This window comes from Zygosaccharomyces rouxii (genome assembly GCF_000026365.1).
Source record: "Zygosaccharomyces rouxii strain CBS732 chromosome F complete sequence".
In the NCBI taxonomy this organism is placed as follows: Eukaryota; Fungi; Ascomycota; class Saccharomycetes; order Saccharomycetales; family Saccharomycetaceae; genus Zygosaccharomyces; species Zygosaccharomyces rouxii.
The window spans coordinates 922984-938223 of NC_012995.1; the positions used below are offsets into that span (position 1 = coordinate 922984).

General features: G+C 37.9%; 8 protein-coding genes across 8 annotated transcripts; 2 read left to right on the forward strand and 6 right to left on the reverse strand.

The window, feature by feature from the left end:
- Positions 1-134: 134 nt before the first annotated feature.
- Positions 135-3080, reverse strand: ATG9 (autophagy protein ATG9; the record flags this gene model as incomplete). Its single annotated transcript, XM_002497643.1, has 1 exon — positions 135-3080. The coding sequence occupies one exon, from the start codon at positions 3078-3080 to the stop codon at positions 135-137; it is 2946 nt and encodes a 981-aa protein (XP_002497688.1).
- Positions 3081-3375: 295 nt separating this feature from the next.
- On the reverse strand, positions 3376-4656 carry RPC53 (DNA-directed RNA polymerase III subunit C53; the record flags this gene model as incomplete). The annotated part of the gene is made up of 1 exon (XM_002497644.1): positions 3376-4656. The coding sequence occupies one exon, from the start codon at positions 4654-4656 to the stop codon at positions 3376-3378; it is 1281 nt and encodes a 426-aa protein (XP_002497689.1).
- Positions 4657-4876: 220 nt separating this feature from the next.
- SAS10 (rRNA-processing protein SAS10) lies at positions 4877-6697 on the forward strand (the record flags this gene model as incomplete). Its single annotated transcript, XM_002497645.1, has 1 exon — positions 4877-6697. The coding sequence occupies one exon, from the start codon at positions 4877-4879 to the stop codon at positions 6695-6697; it is 1821 nt and encodes a 606-aa protein (XP_002497690.1).
- Positions 6698-6750: 53 nt separating this feature from the next.
- On the reverse strand, positions 6751-9294 carry MSH5 (MutS family protein MSH5; the record flags this gene model as incomplete). The annotated part of the gene is made up of 1 exon (XM_002497646.1): positions 6751-9294. One exon carries the CDS (start codon positions 9292-9294, stop codon positions 6751-6753), a length of 2544 nt encoding a protein of 847 aa, XP_002497691.1.
- Positions 9295-9498: 204 nt separating this feature from the next.
- CLB3 (B-type cyclin CLB3) lies at positions 9499-10944 on the reverse strand (the record flags this gene model as incomplete). Its single annotated transcript, XM_002497647.1, has 1 exon — positions 9499-10944. One exon carries the CDS (start codon positions 10942-10944, stop codon positions 9499-9501), a length of 1446 nt encoding a protein of 481 aa, XP_002497692.1.
- A 523-nt stretch (positions 10945-11467) lies between these two features.
- CMR1 (Cmr1p) lies at positions 11468-13000 on the reverse strand (the record flags this gene model as incomplete). The annotated part of the gene is made up of 1 exon (XM_002497648.1): positions 11468-13000. The coding sequence occupies one exon, from the start codon at positions 12998-13000 to the stop codon at positions 11468-11470; it is 1533 nt and encodes a 510-aa protein (XP_002497693.1).
- A 167-nt stretch (positions 13001-13167) lies between these two features.
- Positions 13168-13488, forward strand: DMO2 (Dmo2p; the record flags this gene model as incomplete). Its single annotated transcript, XM_002497649.1, has 1 exon — positions 13168-13488. One exon carries the CDS (start codon positions 13168-13170, stop codon positions 13486-13488), a length of 321 nt encoding a protein of 106 aa, XP_002497694.1.
- Positions 13489-13589: 101 nt separating this feature from the next.
- STE7 (mitogen-activated protein kinase kinase STE7) lies at positions 13590-15134 on the reverse strand (the record flags this gene model as incomplete). The annotated part of the gene is made up of 1 exon (XM_002497650.1): positions 13590-15134. The coding sequence occupies one exon, from the start codon at positions 15132-15134 to the stop codon at positions 13590-13592; it is 1545 nt and encodes a 514-aa protein (XP_002497695.1).
- Between the last annotated feature and the right edge of the window lie 106 nt (positions 15135-15240).

Consider the following 15240-nt stretch of genomic DNA (forward strand, 5'->3'; position numbering starts at 1 on the left):
TACTATAATAGAATTCTCTAATAAACATGCCTTATTTTTTTCTTTCCCTTTATCCTGTTAAATTGACCAACTACCACTTAGCTTCAGAGTACCTTACAAAAACACCTTCTCCTGAGAAACTTTTAATTTTATTATCATCTACCGATATCTGATTTCCTGTAATATTCCTTTACTAGACCTAAAACACCACCACCACTACGGGCGCTATCTCCATTTCTCCCAGTGTCTGGCAACTCGTAATGTTGTAAAGGAACTGAACTAATAAAAGACTCTTCTACGTCTTTATTCAAATCATTATTAAATTGATTGCCCTTTTTCTTTCTCCTACGTGCAGAGGTATCACTTCTTCTCCTCGCATTTCCTCTTAGCGGCTTATTCACTTCTAGAGCATGTCTTCCAATTCTAAACAATTCAGGCCTTTGCCCTGGCTTAAATTGTTTCTTCCAAGAGTAACTATTACTCAAATTACGAACACCGTCTGTAGATTCTTCATATTTTTTATGAGGTAATTGATGTTTTCCCAGAGCATTTTCACTGTTTTCATAATCATCCATAAAATACATGTAAGATTGCATCATTTTGTTCACGGCTAATTCTCTATCTTCGTCCTCAACTTCACTTTCATCAGACCCAAATGCGCCACCGCTACCATCGTCTTGATAACTTGGTCTTCTACCGCCGGGCAAATCAGAAATCTTTGTCGAACTTCTAGTATTCCTACTGCCCCTTCTACTCTCCTTACGATGACGAGTCTTCGTATCCGTCGAATCGTTAATTTCAAACATTGCATATTTGCACACATAACCGAGACCATCCACATACACAGAATTATCACGAAAGAATTCTACAATTCTGTCCGCAGATCGGGGCAGAGAGAACCAGAGGATAAAGGGTGTCATAATCAAACTTGCCAATTCCCTCAAGAGAATTATGATCTTCAAATTGTAAAGTTTGCAGAATTCGTTTTTCACCTCTTCAGTATGATATCTGCCTTCCCATTCTACTGGTAGATAGTGTGTATAAGCAGCCAAATCTTGAATGGTTTCATCTGGATCAAAGACGTTATACTCATCCGAAATCGAACTTCGACAGACTGTCCAAATTGTACCGAGAACTGTGATATAAAAGAGAGCAGTCTTATCATGGGTAATCTCAAAATTTAAGAAATTTTCAGGATCTAAAATGGTGAATATACCCAAAATAGCCACAAAGGATCCCGTCACGAATGCAACAAATCTGAGCATTAAATTAACACCTTCTTTCGGGAACTGATCAATATAACGATCAGCAAGGAAAGTACTCAATCCAATTCTCTTTTGAAAAAGATGGTATAGTTCATTATATTCTCTAAACTTCCATTCCGCCATTGGGGTATATTGACGGGCTCCCAAGGATCCTGGCGAAGTCTTGTATTCGTTGAAATATCGGAAGAAGTACAGTAACACAAAATATGATACGAGGAAAGGAGATAAAATGATATTGAGAAATCCTGCCAGCATGAACCTCTTTTGCAATTCCTCTTTCACATACTCATGTTGAGAAGGTTTCAAAAAACTTTGCTTAAGGAATCCACTCTCATTAAAGGCATACCCCATAATACACAGGTTAATGTTCCATTCTAAAGTTTTAGTTAAGGGGCTAGTTCTGTAAAGTGGGATCGGAAGTGATAAGTCTAAAACATCGTTGTTGTATAGGGCAATCAAATAGTTTTCCTTTCTCATAATCCTGTTGGCCACATCATGAGCATCAATTCTGTTTTTGGCCTTAACCTCCACCACGTTAGCGGTTAATGCATTTTGATCCTTTAAAAACATAATTTGTTGAATAACATTTTGCCAGGGTATAGATTGTAGTTCCTTATCTGATATGTTTAACAAATAAGTGTAGAAATTATGAATTTCATTCAAATTCTGAATGTCAAAATACAATTGAGCCACTTTAAGTACCACAAATATGTAGAAAATCCACAATAAAAATTTCGTAAAGCCTGTAATATTATTCTTATAGCACCTATCAATGGTAATTTCCGAAAAAGTATGACTCTGAGGAACTTTCGAATAATCGATACAATACCCCATGTAGGTGGAAATTAAAACGACGAAGGTTAGGGTAGCCAAGTTTAAAACTTTAAGCAGAACCATACAAAAGTATCCACTGCCCAAATAATAGCTGTAAACATCTTGCAAAAAGATATCTAAATTTTCCACATTAGCCCATTTCCACAGTGCTCTTTCCTTAGGACTCAAGGAATGTAGTCTATTTACAGGAGTATTGTTCAGAACAGAGATGTTATTCAGAATGTTGGGCCTTTTCAAATTGAAGCCACCTGTGTTGAATATTTTTTTACCCAATTGATTGCCCCTTGATATAAAACTGTTATGCACCCCACCATCACCACCATTACTACCACGACCAGGACGGCTATTTCCATTTTGCGCTTCTAAATCTCTAGGTATACGACGGTTATTGGTATCCTTTGAAGAAGTGAATAATTTCTGTTGTTGATCTTTCTGTTTATTATGTTTCAAAATTCTCTGAAACAATAAAGAATGGTTTTGGTGTGATGGTTGTCGATTTTGCTTAGGATTCGTAAATGCACTCTTACTGAACAGCGGTCTATCTTCATCAGCTTCATCCTCATCTTCATCATCTATTGCATCAGAGCCACCATCTTGTTCCTCCTCACTAGACAACTGTCCCACTTTCGGCATAGAATCATCAGTTTTTCTACGTTGGAAACTGGGCATCACAGAGCCATCATTCAAATCTACATCTTCCGTGGTTGGTTCCTCTTCTGGTACTATTACTCCCCCTTGTTCCACCATTTCATCCTCTTCTGAGGTGGTTCCTTGATCAGATTCTGGAACTCTTACCCCTTCTTCGTCCTCTCCTGAACTTGCAGATTCCACACCTGTACGTACTGCTGATAACTGACTATCACCATGCACATCTTGTTCACGAAATTGACTCAACTCATCAGTATGAATTGATGTTGTTACATCGTCAGACTGAAGTCCAAAGACTCGGGATAAGAAAGTATCCCTGCCATTAGACTGTGAAGATGGCTTACTCCTATCCATCTTAAAGGCACTTGCAGTCACAGAATGGTGATTCCGATTTGAAGTTACGGTGACTAATAGTTTGAGGAAGGCGGCAATGAAGTTCCAAGCGTTCTCCCTTTAAAAGTTATGGTGACCGGTCCTTATCACCACAATGCGAAACTGCTGTTACCCGGATCTTGATTTCGTGGAGTAATACCAACATTTTAGCCGCCCAAAGGACAATATTGACCATCATAAAACTTTTTAAAACATTCACTGCGACCGCAGGACTCTATAGATACACAATATGTGGAGTAGTGAAATACTTAAATGCTTAAAACCTGGGAGTCATGACTACTCTTCCATCTACACGACCTAGTAATTCAGCGAATGGTGGTGTATCGCTGCTCTGATTTATGGTTACTGCATCTTGCAGGAAAGTAGTCTCTGTGCCCCTACTGATATCCATAACAACATTACCAATTTTGGCAGATAATCTACCTGATTTGTGCACTCTTATGGAGCCGATACGACCTGCCAATGGTGGCAGAGGCTCTGCAGGTTCTGCATCTTTCTTTTTTGTAGTTTTTTTCCCATCGTCATCTTCTTTCACTTCTGTTGGTTGTTCTGTTGCTATTGGTTCTGGTCTAATAACATTATGTTCGAATTCTGGTAATTTAGGAGGTAACTGAAATAAGACAAACCTATTGGGTTTATTGTTAATCTTGTTTAGTTTCTTCCATATGCGATCATGATCTTCAGTCATCGATTTCACCTCAGCGACAAATTCGTTCTGGTCGAGGGATTGGAATTCCTGTGCTAATGACAATTCATTTAATTTCTTGTGCAATTCCGAATCTTTCTGTTTTAATGTATCTTGTAATTCGTTGGCGCTATCGACAGGTTCTTGCTTTAATGCTGCAGGTGTCGGTTCTCTCGTGGTTAAGTCTGAAGTGGAAGCTTCTTTATCGACATTTTGTAAAACCTCCAAGTCTTGGTGTCTATACCGTACAGGTCTAATGGGGAAAAGTTCTTCAGTCTTTAAAGCTCTCCATGTCTCTTCATCCATATCTGGAGTACCTTCACCTTCTTCATCTTCACTACCGTTAAGGTCGTGAATTGAATATTCTTTACCCATATTGAACCTGTTTTGTGCTGATGATTTCTTCTTATCTTCATCGTCTTCCCCTCCTTCCTCGTCCTCCTCATCATCGTCATCATCATCATTACCACCCATCTTTTTCAATCCTTGTAAGACTAATGGAGAAGCACCACCACCACCACCTTCCAATTTAGTAAAAGCTCTTTTGGGTCCACCACCTTTATCACCAACGAAATTACCCGCTGCTAATGGCCCTGTGGAAACCACATGCGTATTGTTTAAATATCGAGCCATACGACGGTTCTGATTACCTGGACCCGTCATTCGTTTATTCATTGGTTTCTTCTTATCATTAGGCTTTGGACCTTCATCAGATTCCAGTTTTGGTGCTGATGCCTCTCTTTCTTCCTTTGATCTTCTGGCAGCAACCTTGGGCTTAAATTTCAATCCTGGTTTACCAGCACCAGCATTTTTCAACGAGGGCAATCTCCCTGGTCCATTGTCACTACTCATGCCGGACTAGAAAATATGATTTTGAGATTTAGATTCTCAAAGACTTAGTTGATTATTGAAGCTCATCGCTGATTTTTCATCATTTCTTTATAAGGCCGAAAATTTTTCAATATTGTGAAAAAAAATCAAGCTCATCTCATCTCATCTCAACAACATATTTGCAATAAAAGGGCCTAAAGAGCTTCATATTTAGGTGTTTCTAGTGTCAGCTTCTTTGGAAATGGCTAGGAAAAATTCTAAGAGAGTTTCACAGAAATCCGCAAGTAAACCGATTGCCAATAACGATGATGAGTATGGTATGAATGAAGTTGATGATTTTGCCTCTAAGAGAGAGAAAGTTATGTTTGATGAGTCTACTTTAGGTGATAGAAATGAGGAAGACTACGATTCGAATGACGATGAGGAAGTTATGGCAGTGGATGATGATGAAGATGAGGAAGACGAAGAGGATGAACAGCAGGAAATCAACGGTGAAGAGGCCTACAGAAAGGTTTTTGGTAGAAGGCTCAATGCTGATACTCAGCAGTTAGATGAAGGTGAAGGAATGTTGGATAATGATGCTGCCTGGGGTACTTCCAAGAATGAATACTATGGTGCTGATGATTTGGACGACGAGGAGACCGCTAAAGAAATCGAAGAAGAAGCTTTGCGTCAAAGGAAGAAGCATTTGGAAGAACTTAATATGAACGATTATGTGGACGAAGAATTGGATAACGAGTGGGTGAAGAGTGCAAAGGAATTCGATACAAAAGAATTTAAAGAATCCACACATCAAAAGGATTCAGCGGTCTCGATAAAGGATATACTCAATATGGATCCTGAATCTCAAAAGAAACATTTACAGACGCTATTCCCAGAGTTTTTGCCTCTTTGTAAAGAATTTTCCCAATTATCCAATATTCTAGAAAGTTTAAAGAGTAGAAAACAGTCTGAACCCGTGTATTTAAAGATCATGGCGCTATCGAGTTATTTAGGGACTCTCTCATCATATTTCAGCATTTTATTGCATGAATTGAATACCAATGAAGACTTTGCCACTATGAAAGACCACCCAATTATGGAATCCATTCTAACATCGAAGGAACTTTGGAGACAAGCTTCTGAATTACCTGATGAGACTATCCAAGGCTCACAAGATATGGATAAGGAAGATAATGAAATCGTACAGGTAGAAGATATTAATCAAGAAGAACGTTCAGAAAGTGAATCTGACCAAACAAGTGAGAACGAGGAGGAGCAAGAACAGGATCAAGAACAAGGAGAAGAAGAGGAGGATGAAGAAGAGGAGGAAGAGAGTGATGTTGATTTGGATGATTTTGAAGAATACGTCAAACAATCTCGTGTCTCAAAGGCGAAACCAGAGAAACAATCCAATACTGAAGAACCCGACGATTACATGGAGGAAGGAATTGCTGACATAGATGCACAAGAAAAGAAAGCTCGTAAAAGAACTCTACGGTTTTACACCTCCAAAATTGATCAAGAGGAAAATAAAAAGGTTGATAAATTCAAAGGTGATGATGACGTTCCATACAAGGAGAGACTTTATGAAAGACAACAGAGACTACTTGAAGAAGCCCGTAAGCGTGGTCAACATGGCTCAAAAGAAACAGATCTTGATGCCAGAGACTACGACTCTGGTGATGAGGCAGTTTCAAAATCTGTTAATGAAGATGGTGAAAAGGATTACTTCAACGAAGTTCTAACAAAGAAGCAGATTAAGAAACAGAGCCGACAACAGGCTCATAAAGGTGCTGTTAAAGCCGCCAAGGAAGGGAAATTGGCCGAATTGGCAGAAGAAGTTGGTGAAGATGGTAAACGTGCTATCAACTACCAAATTCTAAAGAACAAGGGTTTGACACCACACAGAAAGAAGGAAAACAGAAACGCTCGTGTGAAAAAGAGAAAGAGATTCGACAAGGCTCAAAAGAAACTCAAATCTGTGCGCGCCGTCTACTCTGGTGGGTTGTCTGGTCCATATGAAGGTGAAAAGACTGGTATTAAGAAGAATTTGACCAAATCTGTTAAGTTTAGCAATTAAATAGGAAAACTTGTTTAATAAGAAAAAAAAAAAAAAAATTGGATTTTCATCAATTAGGAAGGGTTAATTATTGACCTTAGTTTTTCCTTTAAATCGTTAGTATCAGTGGTTTCCTCCAAATCCAAATCCCATAACAAAAATCTTTTCACTATTTCTTGGTTCTGTTGTAGATCTGCAATTTCAGTTTCAGTCAATCTCCCACAGTAATCAACCATATCGTAACCTTGATTCATCAGGGACGCCAGCTCATTGGCTCTAGTAACAATTGGTCTATCTACTCCACAAACTTTTGCACAATAGATACCAAAAGACTCTCTAGAGATACCTTCCTGGACCGAATACAAAAAGGTGATGCCAAAATTTTCTTTATGAACATCTATCGCCTGTGATTGACTCTCTTGATTTAGCAACAAAATATCGGTAGTATAATGCTTAACACCCAATACATCCTCTGACAAAATTCCATTTTTAAATAATTCATGAAAATGCGTACATCCTATTATTCGAGGGCACCTTTGATCTTTAGATGAAACACTAATAACGGATCCAAAGAGTGCCGGTCCATCTGCAATATCAGTACCCTTCCCAAACTCATCGACTAAGATTAAACTTTTTTCTGTCGCCAGCGACAAACATTTAGCCATTTGTAAAGAATCGAGGGCAAATGAACTTTGATCTTTAGTCATAGTCTCTCGTGTTTGAATCCTAGTCAATATTTTATCCACAATACCAATTTTTGCCCTTTTAGCAGGAACAAAACAACCAATTTGAGCCAAGAGCACTATGAGACCATTTTGAGTGAGAAATACGGACTTACCAGATTGGTTAGCACCTGTTAAGATGGCAATCCGTTCGAACCCACTTTCAAACCACGCCGACGGATTTGAAACGTGAAACGGGCCGCCATTTAACGAGATGCTATTTGGGATATAAGTATTAACCATGGTCTCGTAGAGCGCATGTCTACCTTCTTCCACTTCTAATATACAACTTTTTTCTGATATTTCTGGTTCCACGTAATTTCTTGATTCTGATACATAGGCAAAGGATAGTAGCACTTCTAATTCTGCTAATAAATGCCTGTAGAAGCATAACATTTCCCTTTGTTCTAATACATGGTTTTGTAATGAATGTAGAATGTCAATCTCTAGATCAAATATCAAAGTATGAACGTCACCAAATTCATTATCCAATTCATTGACACGGTAATTTTTGTAATAGATATTAGTTTCTGTCCTAAAGATTTCATCCCATTGTAAATCTTGAGAAATCCATTCTGCTTGCTCAAAACCGATCTCTAATGTGACCATATACCCCAACTGTGGAATATAAACTGCATTAACTAAGCTTTCATCAATCGCATCAGTATCGATCCCTTGCCCCACCAAAGAATTTAGAATGGTAATTTCAGCATCTTTTGCAACACTGCACAAAATAGCCTCCAAACTATTGTAAACATTTCTACAGTGGTCTAGCCTCGAATCCACTCCATCACGTATCGCTATACTCTTAGTCTCTTTCGAAGTTTCTAAATCAATAACATCGTTAATTCTCGCCGAGAGTCGCTTGACTATTTTAGAATTAACTGTTTGTTGTATACGGGTGAAAATGTTTTGATTACTTCTATCGAACCGTAACATGGAAACCAATCGGTAAACTTGCAAACTTCTTGTAAGGAAATCTAACAATGAGCACCAACTGTTCACAGTGGTTTTTCCCTCTTGTAATTGATTCATAGTTGATATTACATTGGGCATACGTTTAGCCGCTGTCCGTAATTCTTCAAACAGAGAGGCATTAGTTCTATTCAACAATGTTCTAATAATATCATAACGTTTCACTATCATCTCCTTATTGGTTAAGGGCCCAGTAATCCAAGATCTGAGTTTTTTCTTCCCCATTTCTGAAAGATCTTGTCCAAGCAGCTCCCAAACGCTAAAACAAGCATTTTGAACCAATTTATCTTGCCCCATCTTTTGCATTTGCGGTAAAACGTTTAACGAGAATAGACTATCTTCATCGATAAAAGCGCGGTCTTTTAAATCTAACGACTCGATCTGATAGATTATTTCGTTACTTCTTGGCAGTAGAGTAGTTGAACTATCGTCTTCAAATCCATTTTCACCATTTTTGTTTAACCATGATAGCAGACAATTAATCGTTGCTGCAGTTACACATGTGGAACCATTTGAATTAACTATCGAATGCTTTAGAAGGGAAAATCCACGGTGGCCTGCCACTGATAATAGCTCCACCTCACTTGAGCGGTTAAAACTATCACTTGCTTGCAATTCAAGTTTACAGCCGTTGTTTGAACATATTTTCTCAATGTAGTTATAACTTATCTCATCTAATCTAGCAGAAATTAGACAAACTTGAGGATTATTCACCAATATAAGTGATTCTGCAATCATACTAGTCTCATCGCTTTTTGAAATCGATAATAATTGGTCTTGCATTAATATCTTTAAAGTTCCAGTAGACCCCTCTAATAAACAACATCCGAGTTTATCCCTTAGCACCTCAATACACAGTATGTTTGATTCTCCAATACTAAAACTCTCATCTGCAATAAAAGAGCTTATATCCTGATCCATTTTCTTGTCTTTCGTTAACGTGGGAAGTAAAAGTTAACTATTTAACCGCCAACCACTTCCCGCCCGCTCCTCCTTATATATAGGAACCATAACATCAACATAGAGAAAGAACCCAAAATAATACAGATAATCAAAATGTATTAATAAAACAAGATATTATACGATAAGCTCATGCACATTATTAAAAAACTAATATAATAAAATTCAAATAGATGACTGATCAATCCTCCTCTCAGCCAATGCAATCCATTTGGCGACTACTTGAGCCGATCTATGCTGTCTACGTTCTGAATATTTTTTCCAAATGGCTTGATGACGTCTTTCAGCAAACCTACAATTTTCCAATATTACAGTCGCTAGTGGGAAAATTTGTTCTTGAGTATAACCAGAATAATAGATATGTTTCAAGGTCCATTCATTACAACCCAGAATAATTCTACTGAGGAAATATGCACCCGTTGCTAACCAGCTTGGTGGAGCTGCAACTAACTTAGAATCCATCGTTGTTGTTTCTAAAAGATATTTGGCTAAAGTCCTAGTATCGTATTCATAATCATCGGCTTTACTAATCCTTCTTAAAAATGAAAAGGGACCTGGCCAACCAATTTCAAAATCTAACGTATCAATCATGAATTTCTCAGCTTTAACGATATCTTCCTTTGTATAGGCATGGTCTAACATGTAAACGATGTCATTTAACGTTGGACAATTAATTTCTTCATATTTAGCTGCCACAAATAACGCGGCTGCCCCCACAAGTTGAAATCTGTTTAATGTAACAGTTTTCCTCGAAAGAAACCTATCAATGATATTAACAGTCAAATAAAGAGTTTCAGGTAATAACTGAAATCTGGAGTGTACTTGAATAATCCAATCTATTAGTGTACTTCTATAGGACCATTTTAATTCTGGTTGTATATCCATGTAGGAGGGATTCGGCCTATATTTCATTTCTAATTCTCTTAGATATTCAAATATTTCGGTACTAAGCTCTGAAACCATAACCACGTCATAAGTATCATCATCTAATGGATCTGGCGAATCACGATGATATTCTCTAAAGGCTTGATCTAAAATAGCCTCACTTCTTTCATTAAAGACAGGTGACAGAGGTTCATTACTGTCATCATCGCTGTCATCATCATCATCTTCCTCATCTTCCTCCTCCTCCTCATCATCATCCTCATTCACCTCCGTTTGATCTTCCACTACAGCATCCGCATGCTCATTTCCTATCATTTCATTTCTCTTTAAAACGTCAACATATACCTCCGATTGATCTACCGATCGTTGTACCTTATGTTGCGATTGCAATTGTTTATTTTCCAATTCATCGATTGCAACATACCTCTCATTTCTACCCATACTTGCACGTTTAGGTCCCCCATTTTCTACTGTTGATGTTGTTGCTAATTGCTTTACAGAAGCATTATTAATATACATCCTATTAGAAACTTGTGAGGTAACATCGCTTAATGCTACCCTGTGCTGCTGAAATGGCGCATGCTGATGTTGATGTGCTTGTTGATTTTGGCCTTGTCTCTGCTTGTAATGAGCCATTGCAATTCCTACATCGCCATATTCGGTGTTTTCATTTTCCTTTGCATATTCCTGAGGTGCTGAACTAGTCGAATGAGAACTGTAGTGCATCTCAATCCCCTTATCTATTAAACCTTAGGTGTTCTCAGTTTTTGAATCCACAAGTATTTCCCGATGCAAATTAATACACTTCAACAACCTTTTCTCTCTAGAAGGAGAGTAGAAAAAGGCTAAAATAAAAATGCAGAGGGCAGAGAAAAGGGTCTTTTCAAAAATCTCTGGAAGAGCCTTTTAGTTATATTGAGAACCTCAACAAGTCGCTGTTTCTGAAACTTCTTTTGCGAACCTCTTTATTTTTTTACCTTCTTTTCAACTTCCTTCGACCTTTCGGTTTACAAAAACAAAAACTAACTGGGCAAAACGAAAACATTGAAAAACTTCAGTAGTTTGAGAAACAAAAATAATTGGAAAGATAAATAAAAACATGTACAACGCGATTCTCATTCCCATTGAAATCGTAGTTGTTTTTGTTTTTATTTGCTTCTGCAGCTATCAATTGATTTGATACGATCAAATGAATCAATGGATCAATGAATCGATGAGTGAATCGACCTGATAACGCCAATACAGTTCCTTAATCTTGCTTCTCTTGATTTGTAAATAAAAACGCTTTACCGCTTGAATTACCTCCCACAATGCAATTGCTTAAGGGGTGCCACGCAAGAACTGCTGGCACAGTTGCGGTCCTCAAATGAGCCAACTGCTGACCTTGTGAATCGTAAATATCGATTGCTCTTTTCATGTTCGCTATTGCGAAAACGTCTCTATTGGGTTTGAACTTTGCCTTTAAGATACTGGTCCATCTACCACTTTGACAGTTATGCTTTATGGTGAGCCGTGGCTGTAATTCGCTTGCTAGTTGGGAACCGTTGTTATTCATATCAAACAGCCTAATAGTATCGTCATAACCATTACACACTAGTGTGTCGTCTGTTGGTGAAAATGAGACTGCTGATACGCTTAACCTGGAATCATAAGTAGATACCAATCCTAACGAAGGAAAATCCTCATATGAAATCCAATCTGGGTTATCAACGGTAGTTCTCAAATCCCAAATTTTCAAGGTTCGATCTAATGAGCCTGTAGCGATTTGGTAAGGTCTTTTAGGATCAACATCCATTGATCCAATTTTTTTATCTGAAAGTCTTTTGAAGTTAAAATTTTTGGATGGTTCTCTGAGGTCCAATGAGGTAAATTCACCACTAAGGGTGGTTAAATGTAAGAGGTTCAGATCATCGTAGCTAAATTTGCAATCCGATACCCCGAGAGGATCATCGTATTCATTGGTTAAGTTGGTGATTTGTGTGGATTGCATAGTGTTTAGATCAATGCTTCGTATGAATCCATCATAAGATGCCGCCAACAGTTTGGAAGTATCGCTAGGGAAACAATCCAGTCTACCAACGTTCTTAGAGAATAGCTGAACTCTTGTAATATCGGGTTCCTCATCTTCATCCGGTGTTCCCTCTTTGACGTTCCATAGACCAAGATTACCAGTAGTGTCACCTGCAATAATCAATTTTTGGTCTAGCGAAGGGTGGAAACACATTGCAGATATACGTTCGTAGACCAACTTGATATCGTTGGGTTCAAATACATCGTATGGTTGTAAATCGAATTCTCTCTGTAGATCACTATCCACCTTCTGGTGCTTTTTAATCTCTTGAAAGAAATCACCACTCGAGAAATTGACCCTTGCATATTTATCCAGCAATGAGGATTCCTCTTCATCTTTAATCAAATCACTCAGTTTGATATCACCAATAATTCTAGTGTCCTTAACCTCATCCACAAGCTCCTTGTCTGGGGACCCCATCTTCAACAATTCATTGTCATTCACATTAGGGACCCCTTTTCCTTCAGCGTTCTCACCTCTAATTCTTCTGGATCTACGCGTAGGAATCTTTTCAGCCCTTGGCGATTCACTCTTCTTACCATTAGTATCTCCTGCAGTCTTCTTCTTCTTCTTTTGAGGCCTATGTTCATCTAATCCTGATTCTTTCTTCACTTGATTAGCGGCTCCACTGAGGTTCAACTTCTTGAGTAAATCATTGTTCCTCTTGATATTCTCTAATCTTTTCTTTTGAAACGAAGATAGCTCTGACATCAATCTCTAACTTTTCTTGGTCTTAGTGATACTTCTTATTACTAGATGGTATAGTAAACCAAGAGTCTTGGGCAGCTTTACGTGTTCTCGAAACGCGCATTCATCTACTAGTAATAATAATGATGATGTTGATAATGACGAAGAGCCAAAGAAATTAGTTCTTCAAGATGTCTAATATCATTGACGTTTTCAATCCACGACCCAATCGTGAACTCAGTGAACAGGAGACTATGGACTGTCTTCCCTGTCAAGTCATGAGTTCACTCTTTGCACTTGGATTTGGTGGATATCTTGCAACTGGACAACCATTTAAGTATACGGACAAGGAACGCGGACAAGGTATTACTTTAGCTGAATTCGAGAAACGTAATCCTCTGTGGTGGAAATACAGTTTACGGGGATTTGGCTCTGTATTGATAACCTTCGGTATCGTCAGAGGTACAGAGGGATGGATTTGGAATAAGGACAAGAAATACAAGAAGTTTTAGAACGAACAAGCACATGTAAATGGTTTTCTAACTTCTTTAACCCTAATGTCTATATATCTATATGTATATATTAATTAATGAAATAAACTAAAAGAAGTGCTTCACGACCGCCTTGCTGTTGTAGCAGCTTCTGCGGCTTTCTCTAATTGTTTCTGTTCAAGTTTTACACGTTCATTATCTTCACGTCTAATCTGTTTATCCTCCCTTATCCTTACTTTAACCTTTTTACACCAGTGTTTATAATCCTTATCTCTTGATTTGTACATGTTTATGAAATCGTGGCATAACAATTCTTGTATCGACGACCTTTGAGATTCCTCTTTAACGCAACATCTATTAACAAAGTCAATCATTTCCTTCGGGAATTCATAACCTTGTCCCTGTGGTAATTTCGGAGATGGCTCATTGACAATTCTCTGTAAAAGATCTAATATACCATCAGGAGTGTCATTATGACCACCTAATGGGAATTCGCCCGTTACCAATTCAATAATTACAAGACCCAGTGACCAAACGTCACCCTTTATCGAGTAAACGTTCCCCTGTATACGTTCAGGCGACATATATGTTGAGGTACCAACAAAGGTATCGGCAATCGAATTAATCAATTTTTTGGAAACTCCAAAATCGCAAATTTTAACTTGACCTTTACTATTAATCAAGACATTCGAGGGTTTAATATCTCGATGAATAATTTTATAACGTTCATAAAGGTATAATAGCCCGTTTAATACGCCATTGGAAATCTTTGAAATGACTAATCCATTAAACCAAGGTACAGCTCTACTTGATGTATGTCTTGCCACATACCTTTTGTAAACTGAAAGAATCTTATCCAGAGATCCACAATTCATATATTCCATCAGTATGATGATTTCATTATTACTTGCGTGTGTATAATATGCACCGTAAAACGAAACTATATTATCATGCATGTGAACACTTTTCATAATGGTTAATTCTCTAACCAGTTGATTTACTACTAAATGATTATTATTTTCAACGGGAATAGTTTTCTTGGCAACAATTCTAGAGTCAGGTACATGTAACGCCTTTATAACTGTACCTGAATTTCCCGAACCGATCTTCCCCAACTGAACCAGATTGTCTAATTTGATCGAATTGCCCGTAGTACCACTTGTACTTGAATCACTATTCCTGAAAATCGAAGATTTCGACAATTCGCCCTCTGGTAATCCCACAGATACCTCTTCATCCATCGGGGTAAATACATGATTAAGACTTGTAGTAGTGGATGGTGACGAATTAGTTGGACTACTAACTACAAAAGACTGTTGTACCATCCCCAAACCCTCATTACTACCATTTCTATTCTCGTTCTTCAGGTCGAGTGCTGAGTTATTGTTTAAATGAATCTTACCTTTGAATCCCCTTCGGAGATATAGATTACTTGCATCATTTTTGGGGAAATTTAATTTACCTGATGACGATGAGGAAGATGATCCAAGTCTTATATTATTCATGTCATGTAAATTTTCATTGCTACTGCCATGCTCCTGTGCACTGGTCGTTATTTCACATCCATACGCATTCCCATCAATTGCATTCTGTGGTAACGCCAACTGCTTAAGATTCCGTTTCTTCTGGGTCCTACCATGGAAAAGGCTCGGTGCTTGAAAATTCATTGGAAATGATTTATCTCTTTAGTCTACTATCGAGAATTATTCCTTTATAGCTTTCTTTTCTTTTTTTACTCTTTTCCTTTTCTTTTCAACCTTGAAACCAATCTAG